The 16,172-nt window shown below is 37.7% G+C and overlaps 3 protein-coding genes across 3 annotated transcripts; 1 reads left to right on the top strand and 2 right to left on the bottom strand.

The window, feature by feature from the left end:
- Positions 1 to 773: 773 nt before the first annotated feature.
- On the bottom strand, positions 774 to 1,804 carry LOC103869941. The gene is made up of 2 exons (XM_009148023.3): positions 1,460 to 1,804; positions 774 to 1,331 (listed from the first exon to the last, which is right to left on the bottom strand). Exons 1-2 carry the CDS (start codon positions 1,595 to 1,597, stop codon positions 1,008 to 1,010), a joined length of 462 nt encoding a protein of 153 aa, XP_009146271.1. The 5' UTR covers positions 1,598 to 1,804; the 3' UTR covers positions 774 to 1,007.
- Positions 1,805 to 1,847: 43 nt separating this feature from the next.
- LOC103869940 (3-hydroxybutyryl-CoA dehydrogenase) lies at positions 1,848 to 3,390 on the top strand. The gene is made up of 3 exons (XM_009148022.3): positions 1,848 to 2,100; positions 2,368 to 2,589; positions 2,677 to 3,390. Exons 1-3 carry the CDS (start codon positions 1,915 to 1,917, stop codon positions 3,151 to 3,153), a joined length of 885 nt encoding a protein of 294 aa, XP_009146270.1. The 5' UTR covers positions 1,848 to 1,914; the 3' UTR covers positions 3,154 to 3,390.
- Positions 3,391 to 3,962: 572 nt separating this feature from the next.
- LOC103869939 (VQ motif-containing protein 19) lies at positions 3,963 to 5,049 on the bottom strand. Its single transcript, XM_009148021.3, has one exon. The coding sequence runs from the start codon at positions 4,796 to 4,798 to the stop codon at positions 4,121 to 4,123; it is 678 nt and encodes a 225-aa protein (XP_009146269.1). The 5' UTR covers positions 4,799 to 5,049; the 3' UTR covers positions 3,963 to 4,120.
- Positions 5,050 to 16,172: the final 11,123 nt, after the last annotated feature.

The following is a 16,172-nucleotide window of genomic DNA, read 5'->3' as shown; positions in this document are numbered from 1 at the left end:
TCGTCTCTATCTGCTCGGTTTCAAATTCAAGTTTTGGCCCCTACAAAGGAAAGATATTTCCTAAAATCGAACCTTAGAAAAAAATAAGATGCTATCATATTAATCCAAGAAGTGGAGAATATTTCATTCTCAGCCATGGCGAATTTATCTAGTTTCGCATTTTGTCACTTCAACGTTGGGAAATAAAATGCAAGTAGCTATCGGTTAAGCCACTACTAAAACACTAGATATCAGAGATGCCTCATTTCGTTTTCGGTTCCACTTGTCTCCTACATAGCAAATAGAATAGTTCTGTTTATTTGTCATAGATGCCAAAACTTAGATATGATAGTATCAAAGATTTAACATAAAAAATTAGAAAATATCAAAATCTAGTATTTATTAAAATCTCCCGTTGTAATATAACAAAAAAAAAAATACAATCTGTCTAGTGTCTTGTAGATTTTTAATATATGAAAGCAAGATAATGATATTTGATATGTCACATGATCTGTTTTTACGAAAAAAATAAAAGTGCTAGTTTGAGTAAATAGTACACAACTTGTTACCGATCTGTCTGTAACGCGTTATAGCGATATTGAACCTAGGGGAATTTGTCTCTCCATTTACGGGAATCTGTTACTCCATTTATGCGATCCAGCTGTGTTAAGAGACTCAACCCCACAACCAATCACTTTAGGGTTCAGACATTTGTCAATTTACATACACTTACTTATGCAATCACTGCTCTGCTTGCATGCATCCACCCCATGTTCTTGTTATCCTTTTATGAATAAAATGAAAATATTATGTTTTAATCTTTGTATACAACATGCATGCAGTTTTTTAAGATATGCCTAGCAAAATACTTGTTCAAACTTCAAAACAATTGTTATTTTCCCACTTTAACTGATAAAAACAAAATGTAAACATTCTAGCAACATTCTTAAACTTTCCAAGTGCAACATTTTACTGAAACAAACAACAATAATAAAAAAAAAAGACAATAAGCAGCCAAACACATTCTCTCACGGTGACTTATTTTCACCGTCGGTTTGCTGATGTAGTTCCTCCACACCCCTATACTCAGTCGTATCAACAGGCTGGCTCACATCCTTCAACTCCACCGCGACCTTGTCCTCTTGAATCCTATCGCCGGTGTCATCATCTCCGGCAACGGCTTCGCTTATGTTCTGTCCCGTTTCCTTGGCCGCTTTCCAGGCCCCGTCCATGGCATCCTTCATGTTATCTCCTGCGTTCAAGGCTGCATCCGTCGCTTTTTTCACCCCTTCCTTTGCCTTATCTGACACGTAACTCGCTGTGGACCTATCGTCGTGACGGTCTCTCATGCTCTATAAACAAAATCCCTAGTCGATTAGCCTTAACTAAAATATCAATGACAGTTATAACGAGAAATAAAAAATGACGCATTATTAGATAACAATGTGAAAACTCAAAATGACACTAGCTGTGGACTTACCTCGGTTTGCCTAAATGCGGTGAAGAGGCGGTCGAACCGGGTGGTAGCGTGTCGGAGGACATAACCGGAGACATCTCCGCCATGAGTTTTTGAAACGGTCACGGTCACGAGTCTCTTAATCGACAACCTAATCGGCATAGTTACTTTTCTTGTTTACTTGGTTTCACCTAACCCGTGACCTCAACTGCTTTATGAAGTACTTAGCGAAGATCCAAAGCTTGCGGAACGGTGGAGGACTGGGCCAACGACACGTGAACAAACGTACGACACGTTCCTAGTTGATATGTCGTGTATCGACACGTGCTCATAACGTCACTCACTAAATAGTATACTAATCAATCTTATTGGGCCATACTAATTCGGCCCATTAGAGCTCTTACGAAAATCGAAGCTGGCAAAGTTTATCTCTTTCATTGGAATTCGCAGAGAGACTCTACCTACGATCGCCGGAGAAAATGGCGGAGATAAAGTGCGTCGGAGTAGTGGGTGCTGGTCAGATGGGTTCAGGAATCGCGCAGCTGGCCGCGACGAACGGCCTCGACGTTTGGATCATGGACGCTGATCGTGATGCGCTCTCTCGAGCCACCGCAGCTATCTCCTCCTCCGTCAATCGTTTCGTCTCCAAAGGCCTTATCTCCAAGGCAAGATTTTGATCTTGATTCCTTAAAAGAATAAACTTTCCTCCTTCGAGTCTACAATGATACAGGATGCTCTGTTCTTGTTATTTTCCGATAAAGATTGTTGCTTTATTGATTTAGATCACGCGTATAGCTTCTTAGACAACTTCACGATCTTGTGGAGACTCTCTGTAGTGTTCAGACAATAGTGTATTTCAGGATAAAGGACAGTTAAGTGATCAGAGTTTGTGATAATAATCAATTAACGCGAGAGTGATTTGTGCATTGCAGGAAGTGGGTGATGATGCTATGCGTCGTCTACGTTTAACATCAAACCTCCAAGATCTGCGTTCTGCTGATATCATCATCGAAGCCATTTTGGAGTCCGAAGACATTAAGAAGAAGCTGTTCAAGGAGTTAGATGGTATAGCCAAGAGTTCTGCGATTCTAGCTTCTAACACAAGTTCCATCTCCATCACTCGTCTTGCTTCCGCAACACAAAGACCTACCCAGGTCACAAGACTCTTTTATTATTCGAAAAGTATCGTTCCAAGCATTTTCATACCGTCTAAAGCGTGTGTGTTCATTCTTCGTCTATAGGTCATTGGAATGCACTTTATGAACCCTCCTCCGATAATGAAACTGGTTGAGATCATTCACGGCGCTGATACCTCACAAGAGACGTTTATTGCTACAAAAACACTAGCGGAAAGGTTTGGGAAGACAACAGTGTGCTCACAAGACTACGCGGGCTTCATCGTGAACAGGATCCTCATGCCGATGATCAATGAAGCGTTCCACACACTTTACACAGGGGTGGCTACTAAGGAGGACATTGACAGCGGGATGAAACACGGCACAAACCAACCGATGGGGCCTCTGGAGTTAGCGGACTTGATCGGTCTAGACGTGTGCTTGTCGATAATGAAAGTGCTGCATCAGGGACTTGGGGACTCTAAATACGCGCCGTGTCCTCTTCTTGTACAGTACGTTGATGCTGGAAGATTAGGAAGAAAACGAGGAGTAGGAGTGTATGACTACCGTAAGAAGGCGGCTACTCCATCTCCTCGGCTCTGATAAAACGAAAAAATCAAAATCAATAATAGAGAAGGATGATGAAGATACATTTGGCAACAGTAAATGCTTTGTCGATTGTGTTTGGTTTCTTTCTTTGTTCCTTGGCCGATATGAAGTTATGGGTCAGTATAAGCAAACTCCCTCTGTTTGTAATCTTGATACTCGAAGTTACCTTTGACAATTTAATAAGTGATAAACTTTTGTAAATTGTTTATTTAAAATATTTCAACTAGTAAAGTAGTAATCAACTTATGATCGATGACGAAGGAATTCAAGAGATAATGAAGAAAACCATCACATGATAACATATATAAGTTGATGATGCAACATATTACTAGTCAAATAGCTACAGACAAATCTCTGTTGACAAAACAAAAATAGCAAAAAAAAAACCTTTACATTAATGTATATTTACTAATTACTATCTTAATCTATAAACTTCAATGATTACTCCGAGTTTTAACATTCCTTCCGTTTTATTAAGTTATATGTTTTAGTAAAAAAAAAATTGTTTCACAAAAATATTTTTTTGTATTTTTTATAAAAAATTGTGATCTTCAAAAAAATTAAATTATTTTATTAATTTATTATTAATTAAAAATTATTAAAATTTGAAAATTACCATATATTTATTATAATGATTTAATGAATTTTTTTAATATGTATGAAAAATTAAAAAAATCTATCTTCTTGAAATTGAGAGAATAATAAGTTGTCAATTTGTTAATTATAATTTTCATTTTAATATGAAATATCTTTTATCTTATTTGTAAATTGTGCTTATGTTTTAAATATTGGCGAGCATCTTCTTATCTTTGACTTCTCATATTCTTCATTTTCTTTATTTAAATTTTTTTAATTGACATATTTTTGGTAACATAGTAAAAACAAAGCAAGATTAAAAAGCAGAGTTAAAAAAAAAAGAAAATAACAGTGGCAGTAAATTTTATGAACATTCTCTCTCTCCTCAAGAAGTTGAAGTATCCGGTGAAGCTGCCGATACTCTCGGAGAAGTAACAGGAAACAGCGGCAAAAGCTGCGGCTCCGATTCCCTCGGAGTTGAAATAGGCGACCTATGCAAGTAATACCCTTTCTCCGAGATCGCTCTCTCTTCCTCCGACAATGGTGACATCCTGTCGAAAGGGTCACCGTCGTTCCCGTCGCCACCGTGTTTCAGCGGCGTCACGGGGCTGTTCAGTGCGAGCTTCGGGAAGTCAAGACAGCTAGGCGACAGAATCTCTTGATTCCTCGGCGAGAATCTTGGACTTCCGGCACCGTTCCCGCCTCCGACCATGAGTGTGTTAATCATGAGGCTGTTCTTGAGGCTGCTGTTGTTCGATCTCCTCTCGTATAGTTTGTTTCCCGAGTGTTTCTTCGGCTGTGTTGTTTTGACCGGTGGAATCACGAAAGTACTCTTGCCGGAAGGAGAGGGAGGAGGACGCGGCGAGTCTGGGGATCTCGGGGAGGAGGTGCCGGTTAGCATCTGGACGACTTGTTTGAAAGTGGAAGTGTCTGCTTGAACGAAAGTTGTTGGGTAATGATCAGATCTGGTGATGATGTGGTGATGTAAAGATCCATTGATGATGGAAGAGGAAGCTGATGATGAAGTAGTGGAAGACTGGTTTGGTTTTGTTGTGGTCTCCATAGATGTTTATTGAACTTTTTAGAAGTTCACCAAAGTCTATATGTAACTAGAAGTCTTCTGTGTGAGTTTGAGTGAAAGAGAAGATGATGATGAAACTAAAAAATGGAGAGTCTCCTCTTGAGGTTTTGGGATTATAAAAGAAGTTGGATTGGTTGTTTTTATTTAATTTGGAATCTTTCTTTATGATAAATAAAACTATTGCAATTAAAAAAAATATAGACAAATGAAAGTTGACATGAGGATTTGTGCCCAGGGGAATCAAAATATGTTTTATTAGGCAGTTTTTAAATTCTTACTTTGAATTTGTCTGCCATAGACTATAGTGCATAAAGGAAATAAATTTGTAGATTAAATGAAAGAAGTGAACTTTGTCTTTATTATGCCCTAATATTAAAATTTACACATTATTAAGAGAGTGCTCGCATAATTGATATAGATTATTCGAAATCTAAAACTTTATGGAACAACAAATTATATTTGATATATCAAGAAAAAAAGAGTGACAAAAAGTTGACAACATAAATGCCTTTTCCTTTTGCAAAAAAAAAAAGAGAGATATTCATTCATAATGTTCCTCTCCGCTGACGTAATAATCAAAGTTATATCTTTATATGCATGCCATACATGATACAGATATGAATATATAGGACTATCGTATCTAGGAAATGTTTCACATGCCAATCAAAGTAGTACACATACACCTATATTGTGTTTGCACATAATGTATGCGTGTGAGTGTGACATCGACGTATCAAGTTTTTATTTGTGATTACAAATTAAAGAAACTTCAAGTTCTTTCTCTTAGTGGACTATCTATATGTGTGCGATATTGCATACTTTTTCAACTAAAAATTCTGGTAGATATATAAGACCATGATACAGTCACAAGAAAAGATAGAGATAGCATAAGTGATAATAAAATAAATAATGAACTAGTCGACGTTTGAATAACGTATACATAAATATAGACGGCACTATAAGCAAGGACACTTCATTTCAGAACAAGGCCTTGCTATCTGTCAAAGCCCAGTCTTCTGTCAAGCCCATTGTGCTCTCGTGTAACGGTAACAAAGGATCAGATCAAGTGGCGTCAAAAAGCAGTCGTTGTACGAGCTCTGCAAACAAGGACGTCCAGCTACATAACCGATTTGATACCTTAAGATTGTGTGCTGTCACAGGTTAAGTGGTGACGTGTTTGTCCCTATCTGAGCACACTACTCTTCTATATAAGTTAAGCTTTGTAATATCGATCAAAAAAAGAAAGAAATAAAACTGTTCAAAGTTATCTTCTTCATTTTGCTTCAAGCTTTGTTAAAGCTTTCATGGTATCAGAGCCATGGATGGCGATCCGTTTAACTCCCCTTTAACCATCACACATTGCGTTACTCTTAAGCTTTCTGACTCCAACTATCTCTCATGGAAGTTTCAGTTTGAGCAGTTCCTTAACAGTCAGTCGCTTCTCGGTTACGTAACTGGCGCTACCCTCCGTCCTCCGTCAACTTTGAGTGTTCGTAACGGCGAGTCTGTTACAGAGACACCGAATCCCGACTACGACAAATGGCTCCGTACAGATCAACGTATCATGGCGTGGCTCGTTGGTTCTTTGTCAGAAGAGGCTATCAAGAGTGTCTACGGTCTTCGTTCCTCTCAAGAACTTTGGTACTATCTGGCTCAGAAATACAATCGTGTCTCTCCTACACGGAAGCTTGAGTTGCAGAGCCGTATCCAAAACACCAAGAAGGGCGCTCGAACTCTTGCAGAGTATCTGTCTGAGATCAAGTCTCTCTGCGACCAGCTTGATTCTATTGGCGCTCCACTGTCAGAACAAGAAAAAATCTATGGGGTTCTACGAGGTCTTGGAAGGGAATATGAGTCCATTTCTACTGTCATCGAGAACTCTATGGATGCATTCCCAGGCCCCAACTTTGAAGACGTGGTGTTCAAGCTAATAGGTTTCAGTGACAAGCTTTCCTCTTACGATACCGCAACCGATGTGTCACTTCATCAAGCATTCTATACGAACAGAGGAGGTTACTCTGCACGCGGTCGAGGTGGCTATAGAGGAAACACACGAGGACGTGGAGGTTACTCTACACAGGGCCGGGGCTTTCATCAGCAAATCAGTCAAAGCTCAGGCAGAGGTGCTGCTTCAGCTGATGATAGACCTACGTGCCAGATCTGCAACAAATACGGTCATCCCGCTTACAAATGTTACAAGCGTTTTGATCATTCGTATCAGACAGAGGAGTATCACAAAGCGTTGGCTGCCTTTCGTGTTCAACAACAACAACAACCATCAGGTCAGGAGTGGTATGCAGATTCAGGTGCTACTGCCCACATCACAAACAGACCGTCTCAACTGCAGTCGTCTCAAGCCTACACTGGTGAGGACACTGTACTGGTTGGTAATGGTGAGTTTCTGCCGATAACGCACGTTGGAACTGCTGTCTTGCCTAGTCTTCAAGGTAAACTTCTCTTGAAAGATGTTCTTGTTTGTCCTTCCATTACCAAGTCTCTCCTATCGGTATCAAAACTTACTGCAGACTATCCTTGTTCTATTGAGTTCGACTCTGATAGTGTTGTTGTGAAGGACAAACAGACAAAGCAGCTCCTTACCAAGGGCAGTAGGGAGAAAGACTTGTACGTTTTGGAGAATCCACAGTTCATGGCTTACTATTCTCACAGACAGCAAGCAACCGGTGATGGTGTGTGGCACATGAGGCTAGGTCATCCACATCAAGATGTTCTCCAGCGTCTATCAGCAAATAAGGCCATTGTCATCAATAAGTCAAGCTCTCCGTTCTGTGAGGCGTGTCAGCTCGGCAAATCTAGTCGTCTACCGTTTTCTGATTCCACATTTGTAGCAACCAAACCGTTAGAAAGAGTACATTGTGACCTCTGGGGACCTTCTCCAGTTGTCTCAACTCAAGGGTTTAGGTTTTATGCAGTCTTTGTTGATCATTTTTCAAGATTTACTTGGTTGTATCCCTTGAAGATGAAATCAGACTTCTTTTCAGTGTTCATAAGTTTTCAGACCTTCGTTGAACAACAGTTAGACTGCAAAATAAAATTGTTTCAGACTGATGGTGGTGGAGAGTTTACAAGTAACAAATTGAAACAACACTTGATTGCTTGTGGAATCAAACATCAGATGTCTTGTCCGCATACTCCACAACAAAACGGTCTTGCTGAAAGGAAACATCGTCATGTTTCTGAACTGGGGCTTTCACTCATGTTTCAGAGTAAAGTACCACATCAGCTCTGGGTTGAAGCCTTCATGACTGCAGTATATCTCGGAAATCTGTTGCCCTCTTCGGTTCTTCCTGGTCACGTAAGTCCTTATGAAGTATTAGTGGGAAAATCTCCGGTCTACACCTCTCTCCGTGTTTTTGGTTGCAGTTGTTACCCCTTCTTGAGACCTTACGCAGAAAACAAGTTTGATCCTAAAAGCTTGCATTGTGTTTTCCTTGGATATAGTGAGAAGCACAAGGGGTACAGATGCTTGCATCCTCCAAGCGGTAGAGTGTACATCAGTAGGCATGTTTTGTTCAATGAGAACTCTTTTCCATATCAGAAGGAGTATCAGTCGTTTCTTCTGAAGGATGATACAAGACTCATGTCTGCTTGGAAATCAGAGTTTTTGTCAGAGGAACCTAAGAAGTCTGCAGCTCCTGTTACAGAAGAAGAAATTCTTATGCCACGGCTACAACCTCAACAAGTTACTTCACCAAGTCAATCACCTGCACCATCTGCTGCTTCAATATTCTCAGATGAAGATTTCCCACCTCTAAACTCTCCTACTGCTCCACAGGTTCAGGAACCAGCCCCATCACATTCAATGGTTACTAGAGGAAAGGATGGTATTCGCAAGCCAAATCCACGCTACATTTTGATGACTGTGAAGACAAACTTTCCGGAACCAAAGTCTGTTGCAGCAGCTCTCAAAGATCCACAGTGGACTGCTGCGATGGGTCATGAAAAACAGAGTATGGATATAACACACACTTGGGATTTGGTGCCTCCTGAACCTGATATACAACCAGTAAGCTGTGGATGGATCTTCAAGTCGAAGCTCAATGCGGATGGCACACTAAAGAAGCGAAGAGCTCGTCTTGTAGCTCGAGGAAATGAGCAAGAAGAAGGCATAGACTATGTTGAAACATACAGCCCGGTAGTACGCACTGCTACTATACGTTCTGTTCTTCACATTGCTACTGTTAACGGATGGAACATCAAGCAACTAGATGTTGAGAACGCCTTCTTGCACGGAGACTTGAAAGAGACAGTGTATATGAAACAACCACCGGGGTTTGAGGATCCAGAGAAGCCTCACTACCTGTGTAAACTTCGAAAAGCTATCTATGGACTTCGTCAGTCACCTCGGGCGTGGTTCGACAAATTCAGCACGTTTCTTCTCGAATTTGGTTTCAAATGTACCCACGGGGACCCGTCACTCTTCGTGTATCTTCATGGGAATGATGTCATCTATCTACTATTGTATGTTGATGATATGCTTCTCACCAGCAACAATGACAAGCTCATAGAAAAGCTCATGGTTACTCTTCAGACAACTTTCCGTATGAAAGATATGGGTCCGGTTCATTACTTCCTTGGCATACAAGTACAGAATCATGATGAGGGTCTGTTTCTGTGTCAAGAGAAGTACACAAAGGATCTACTTGAGATAGCAGGAATGGCTGGCTGCGATTCAATGTCCACTCCGTTACCTCTTCAGTTAGACAGAGTAGTTGGTCAAGACGAGATCTTCCCTGATCCAACTTATTTTCGAAGCCTAGCAGGTAAACTTCAATACCTCACCTTGACTAGACCTGACATTCAGTTTGCAGTAAACTATGTTTGTCAGAAGATGCATGCCCCAACAACGGCAGATTTCTCAAACCTCAAGCGTATCCTGAGATATTTAAAGGGTACAAGCAGTCTTGGGTTAAACATCAATGCAAAGACAGGGTTTCTGTTATATGGCTTCAGTGACAGTGATTGGGCAGGGTGTCGTGAAACTCGTCGCTCCACTGGTGGCTTGTGTACATTCCTCGGATCAAACATCATCTCGTGGTCGGCTAAAAGGCATCCTACTGTCTCACGGTCATCTACTGAAGCAGAGTATCGAACTCTATCCCTCACAGCTACTGAGCTTAAATGGTTGGCTTCATTGCTTGGTGAAATGGGAATATCGTTACCTGATCCTCCTGAATTGTTTTGTGATAATCTTTCTGCTGTCTACCTCACCGCCAATCCTGCGCTCCATAACAGGTCCAAACATTTTGATACTGATTTCCATTATGTACGTGAGAGAGTTGCGCTTGGTGCTTTGGTGGTCAGTCAAATTCCGTCAGCTCAACAGCTAGCAGACATCTTCACGAAGTCACTGGCCCAGCAACCGTTCTGCGCATTGCGTGACAAACTGGGTGTCGTGATGCCTCCCGCCACAAGTTTGAGGGGGTGTATAAGCAAGGACACTTCATTTCAGAACAAGGCCTTGCTATCTGTCAAAGCCCAGTCTTCTGTCAAGCCCATTGTGCTCTCGTGTAACGGTAACAAAGGATCAGATCAAGTGGCGTCAAAAAGCAGTCGTTGTACGAGCTCTGCAAACAAGGACGTCCAGCTACATAACCGATTTGATACCTTAAGATTGTGTGCTGTCACAGGTTAAGTGGTGACGTGTTTGTCCCTATCTGAGCACACTACTCTTATATATAAGTTAAGCTTTGTAATATCGATCAAAAAAAGAAAGAAATAAAACTGTTCAAAGTTATCTTCTTCATTTTGCTTCAAGCTTTGTTAAAGCTTTCAGGCACAATTATTTGGATTTTGTTTTCTTCTTCTACGACTCGTTCACATAAGTAGACTTTTGGCTAATTTAGAGAAAATTTCTTGTTCATTTCAATTAGAATCAGTCTACTCAACATTTCTTTCCTAATTCTAACAAAAATATTTTGTGCAAGTTTCAATTTAGACTGGCCTTTTTATAGAAACGGAGGAAAAAGAAAGATGCGACAGGCGTGCATGTATTGAGCCGCAAACCCTAATGATAATATATAAATTAAAAGTCACCTGACCGTCGGGACACTTGTAATGCCAAAGATTGGTTTGTTTCTCTTGGTTGAACGAGCTAATACTCCCATCCCATTAGTCTACTTCTACTACCTTTAATTAACCTTGGTTGGTTTGGCCGGTCCAAATTTAATTTACTAGTATATAATTGTGTCCATAAAAAGCATAATATATGTTTATGGAAAATAGTAGTACATATACCGTGTTTGGGCTAAACTTTAATTCGTAGAAGTACAGATATTGCGATATACCGGTTTGGTTCATTTTCAATAAAGCTTTTTCTCTTCTCTAGTCTGCGTACTTAACTAATCAGTTTAAACGAGATTTGGAGTTATATTGATACATTCTTGGTTAATGTAGGCAAATCATATTTCATCATAGCTGTGGTTGAAAGTCAATTGCAATAATTTGATGGTGGGACAAAAGACTATTAATTAGTGATTATCTATGAAAGCGAGAAAGGAGCTCATGTAAATAACTAAACATTAAAGAAGATGATGTATCTTTACTGCCAAACCCACAGTCGGTTCCTACTTTCGTTCCTTTTACTTATTTTGGTTGCTAATGTGCTTTGGAATATATTCATACTACTTCAAATTGAATTTTGTACTATTAACTATATTAATTAACCATTCATCCACCATTAACTGAAAAGGAAAAATTCAAAGTTTTCATGGTAAGCTAACGATGCTTATATTAGTGGCTAAGAAATGCTTTATTGTCATTATCACTAAGTAGTTAGATTCTACCTAATTAAGCATATTTTCAGGCTAGGTTAAACCATCCTCACATTTTTATTCAAACCACATGTTCACGTACCTGAATTCTGCTGCAAAAGAATAACATCCAAGTTTCATTATCAATATAAATGATTTGGATCTTCTTTTTGGGACTGATAGATGTTTCATGATATTTAACTAATAATTAACCAGCGTCCACAGCATAAAAAGGATCCAAACACAAGTGGCTACCACCAATTTTAATCGGCTGCAAGTCTTTGACAGTAAAGTTTTTTAAAAAAGTCTTTATACACAAGTAAAACAATCGATAAATTATATAGTTACTTTTTCCACACGAAAATACTAAGGGCATCTCTAACTCATACTTATTTTTTCTTTTATAATTTTCACAAAAATAGAGCAATTCTATTATAGAGTAAGTTTTATCCAATGGTTTATTATATAATAGAGTATTCTATTATAGAGGAAAAAATATATAGATTTCACTTTTTCACTCCAAATACATAGTGAAAAAGTGAAATCCCTCTATTTTCTTCTATATTATATAGTAGCTTTATTATAATGTAAACTATTGGAGCAAAACTTAATATAATAGAGTTGTTCTATTTTTATGGGAATTATAAAGGAAAAAATAAATATGGGCTGAAAATGGTCTAATGTAATGAAATAGAGGAGACAAACGAGAACATGTTAAAAACTCAGAACTCACAGTCGGATTTAACCCATGGCCAAGAGCTGCATAGGTTTCGTCAATTAAAGTTCAAACATCAAGAAAAAAGCGATTAAGCGTGTTAAAAAAACGATTAAGCAAAAAAAAATGAAAAGCAATTAAGCAAAACAACTTCTTGCATATATACTCATATTTAAAAGATATACGATTAAGCAATTGTTTGTATAAGCTTGGTTTCTTTGAAAGTGCAAGTTGTTTCATTTTAGGCCAATATAAACCCAATGAAAAGTGGATGATAACCCCTTCTATTTCTCGTTTATACTACTATTGATAATTAAATTCAGTGTGGAAATAATAAATAATTTGAGAGAACATGAGGCTGAAGCTATAGGCAAATAGACTGTCAGGTATAGGTTACAAGATATCATGTGCGTATTGTCTTGGAACAGTTTAACAGAGCACATCGTATATTTTTCTTTGAAATAACGAAAAATTCTTTATGTTTTTAAGAGTTATTATTGATCGCATATGCTCGACGGAATGTACACTGGCTCCTCGGAGGCCACCGGTCAACATTCAGCAACTAGTCAACGTAATGCTTCAAGTGAAGCAATGAATTTGTGGAAGAGAGAAATGAACGACACGTTGACTGAAAACATTAGAATGTACTCTTGGTCGCGAACTTATGCAAGCAAGCTTGATGGGCATGTGACTCTGACCGAGTTTCGTGGCACATCTGCCATCACCAAACGTGAGAGGTTTGCATAGATTTCGGTGTGAGACAACTCATGCATGAACTGCTTGACTTCTCAAGTTCACAGAACTACAGTAGAATGTCCTATAGTATTCTCTAAGTGAGAACTGAGAAAAGTAACTTGGAGAAAAATCTGATGGTGTTGATTTCGTGACCAGATTTCTCCACGGTTAAGATTTTCTTCAAAACAAAAATTCTGCGATTATTTAAAGGGAAATTAGGTGGTATAACCAAACAAAAACCTCTAATTCATTATATAACCAAAATCATCCTCTCTCTCCTCTTCTTTCTTCCTATCTTTCTCTAACCTCTTTTTACAAAACTAATTTAGCTTTTTTATAGTTATATCACAAATAAGCCCTTATTTAAACCACACATGCTTCCATCAGAGAAGATTAACGATATTTTCTGACTAAAGACAATATTAATTAACCAATAAATGTGATATGTTATGCCACAGTTATATGTTTGTTTTGTCTTTCTACAAAGACTTGAGAAACATTAGCCATAGAAAATATCTTCTGCGGTTAAGAAATTCAATTAAAAGTCGTCATTACACAAAATATATATTTTCATAAGCTTATGTACCATTTAAAAAAATCATATTGATCAAGATGACAACTAATCTATTCTATTAAAATAGAAATCACCTCAATTTATGAGTAATTTTTTTGTTGGATCTATCCTAAAAAGTCATATTTCATTTATCCTCTAATTATATCATTATTATGAGTTACTAAAACACTCCATATATTCGTACTATAATGACACACCTAAGCCTACAATTTCGGTTTGGTTAACCAACATAGATTTTATTCATCGTTATTGAATTACAATCTGTCTCATGAAATGTGCTTAACCTGTAATACACAACCATCGAACCGAACATTTTTAAAATATTCATCCGGTTTGGTCTAAACATTTAATAAACAAAACCTAATCATATTTTACCCGGTTTGGTCTGTTCCTCCGTCGTGCTCTTGGTCCTGCCCTGCTCCTCCGCCGTGACCGACTCTCCTCTCTCACCGCGAAATCACCAAGACAAGATTCCATCGTCATTGAGTCGAAGCCATCTACCACGAGATTTCTCGTCCAGGCCTTCTCAACTCTCCTTCATACTCTCAGCCATCACCATCGTCGGAATCAGCCTCAGATTCGGCGAAGAGAAAGCATCGTTCTCTCCAATGGTGGATTTGAGAATATTTGCCATTTAGCCCTTGAACGTTCGGATAATTGCAAAATGGCCCCATACTTTCGATTTTACAGAAAGAACCTCCTGAGTTAAACCCCATACTTTTAATTTTACAATTTGGCCCTCCGTGTATTTGCAGAATGGTGCGTTGTCTTTTGCTTCTTTTCAGTTTAGCCCCAAAGTCTTAAAACTTACAGATTGACCCTCGATTTTCGCCCAAAACTACTTTAATGTACAATCCAAACCTTGTGATATGCAAATGAACACTTCGCAATATATAGACCTATTGTGCAATCTAATGAGATCAAAATAATTAAAATGAGATGCTAAAAATCTATAAAACATGAGATATCATGTATGAGTTTGATATATGTATTATTATTTGTAATTCTATTGTTACACTCATATAGAGAAAGATAGCTGGAGATTAAAGTGAATCTATATAACCATTTAGGTGAATAAATGTAATCATTTAATTTTTAATGATGAATCATTGCAATATATAGTGATAAACCGTTGTCATTTTTGTAATTGTAGCATTTAATGATAAGCAATTGCAACTTTTGATACTAACCATTGCAACAATTAGCTCATCCTCACAATATTTGACTGTCAACCATTGCAAAGCTTAGTAAAGAAATAAGAAATGACAAACCAGAAATTACAACATTCAAAAATAGATTAGAAAAGAGAGAGATATTATTCAAAGATCACTAAAGATATTTGAGAAATACATATAAACAGGAAAATTTCATTAGTTTTGAATAGGTAGTCAAAATGTGTAAACAAGTGTATTTTCATTTTCAAAATTGCATAGACTCTTAAGAAATTGTCTTTTCGTTAAATCATACCTAATTTTATGTACTTTCTTAAAATTATCTAAAATTATTATGGTGATTTTATTTATTAGGTAATTTATTTATTTTAAATTTATATATTTACAAAATATATTAATAGTTATGTTTTGAGGTCTCATGCTATTTCTCTTTGGTCGGTTAAAGCTAAATTTTTAGTTAAGTATAAAATAATTGATGTAAACAATCTTTTATCGTATTGGATTTACTTGTTATCAAGTGGTAATCGAAATAAAGGGAACATCTATGTTTGTATATTTGCAAAAACTGATTCTTATCGTTAGAGACAAAAACATTAAAAACATTAGCCAAAATGATTATTATAATATATATACTAATTTAGCAATGAAAATAAAATGTTTATATATATATATATATAAAAGAAATAAAACACTCGCGCAGTTGTGTGAAAACAAAAACATTAAAAACATTGATGCCAAATCGATTATTATGATATATATACAATTTAACAGTGAAAGCAAAATGTTTAGAACACCCGCACGGTTACGTGGATCAAGATCTAGTTTTGAATTAAAGATCCAAACCATTTAGCTAATAAATAAATTTCACGGAAGCAAAATATGCCTCATCTCTTCCTCATCTTAGAATGTACAACATCAGAAGTCCTAAAGCTTCCTCGTATATTCTCTGAAGTTTGTTTCCTTTATCCCTGCTGCTACATTTTGAACTCATGGCCTCGAAGGCTCGATAATACTTCCAGTGTTACAAAAATAAAATAAGTAAAGGTCTCTCCAATACACCTCATGATTCGCTCGTCCTTTTCTTTTGTCAAGGGCCTCGGGGCCTATTAGCCCGATCTACTAGTCTAACTTAATTTTGAAGTGTCCAACTAAAGATTTACCACCTCACCATATAACACTTGCCTCTTGGCCTCTTGGGGTTAGGTTGTTTGTTGATAAAAGGATCCCTTCAAAGCAAATAGATATTGGTTTCTGCCTTTTCAAAATTTTCATCATTTATCTATACTTTTGAAAGTTCGGAATATATTTGATTCGAAGACTTGATTTAGCTTTGCTGACAGATGTTAAATTGAGTTTTGCTGAGATTGTTTACTGTTTATCCGGGATGTAA

This window comes from Brassica rapa, chromosome A05, assembly GCF_000309985.2.
Source record: "Brassica rapa cultivar Chiifu-401-42 chromosome A05, CAAS_Brap_v3.01, whole genome shotgun sequence".
Taxonomy (NCBI): domain Eukaryota; kingdom Viridiplantae; phylum Streptophyta; class Magnoliopsida; order Brassicales; family Brassicaceae; genus Brassica; species Brassica rapa.
This window is presented reverse-complemented; position numbering and strand designations above follow the sequence as displayed.

Bases quoted from the DNA above. Each gene is read 5' to 3' on its own strand.
- LOC103869939 (XM_009148021.3), bottom strand. From the start codon at position 4,798: ATGGAGACCACAACAAAACCAAACCAGTCTTCCACTACTTCATCATCA.
- LOC103869941 (XM_009148023.3), bottom strand. From the start codon at position 1,597: ATGCCGATTAGGTTGTCGATTAAGAGACTCGTGACCGTGACCGTTTCA. The intron at 1,332-1,459 runs GTAAGTCCACAG...TTTTGTTTATAG, and splicing joins CCGCATTTAGGCAAACCGAG to AGCATGAGAGACCGTCACGA.
- LOC103869940 (XM_009148022.3), top strand. From the start codon at position 1,915: ATGGCGGAGATAAAGTGCGTCGGAGTAGTGGGTGCTGGTCAGATGGGT. The intron at 2,101-2,367 runs GCAAGATTTTGA...TGTGCATTGCAG, and splicing joins CCAAAGGCCTTATCTCCAAG to GAAGTGGGTGATGATGCTAT. The intron at 2,590-2,676 runs GTCACAAGACTC...CTTCGTCTATAG, and splicing joins CAACACAAAGACCTACCCAG to GTCATTGGAATGCACTTTAT.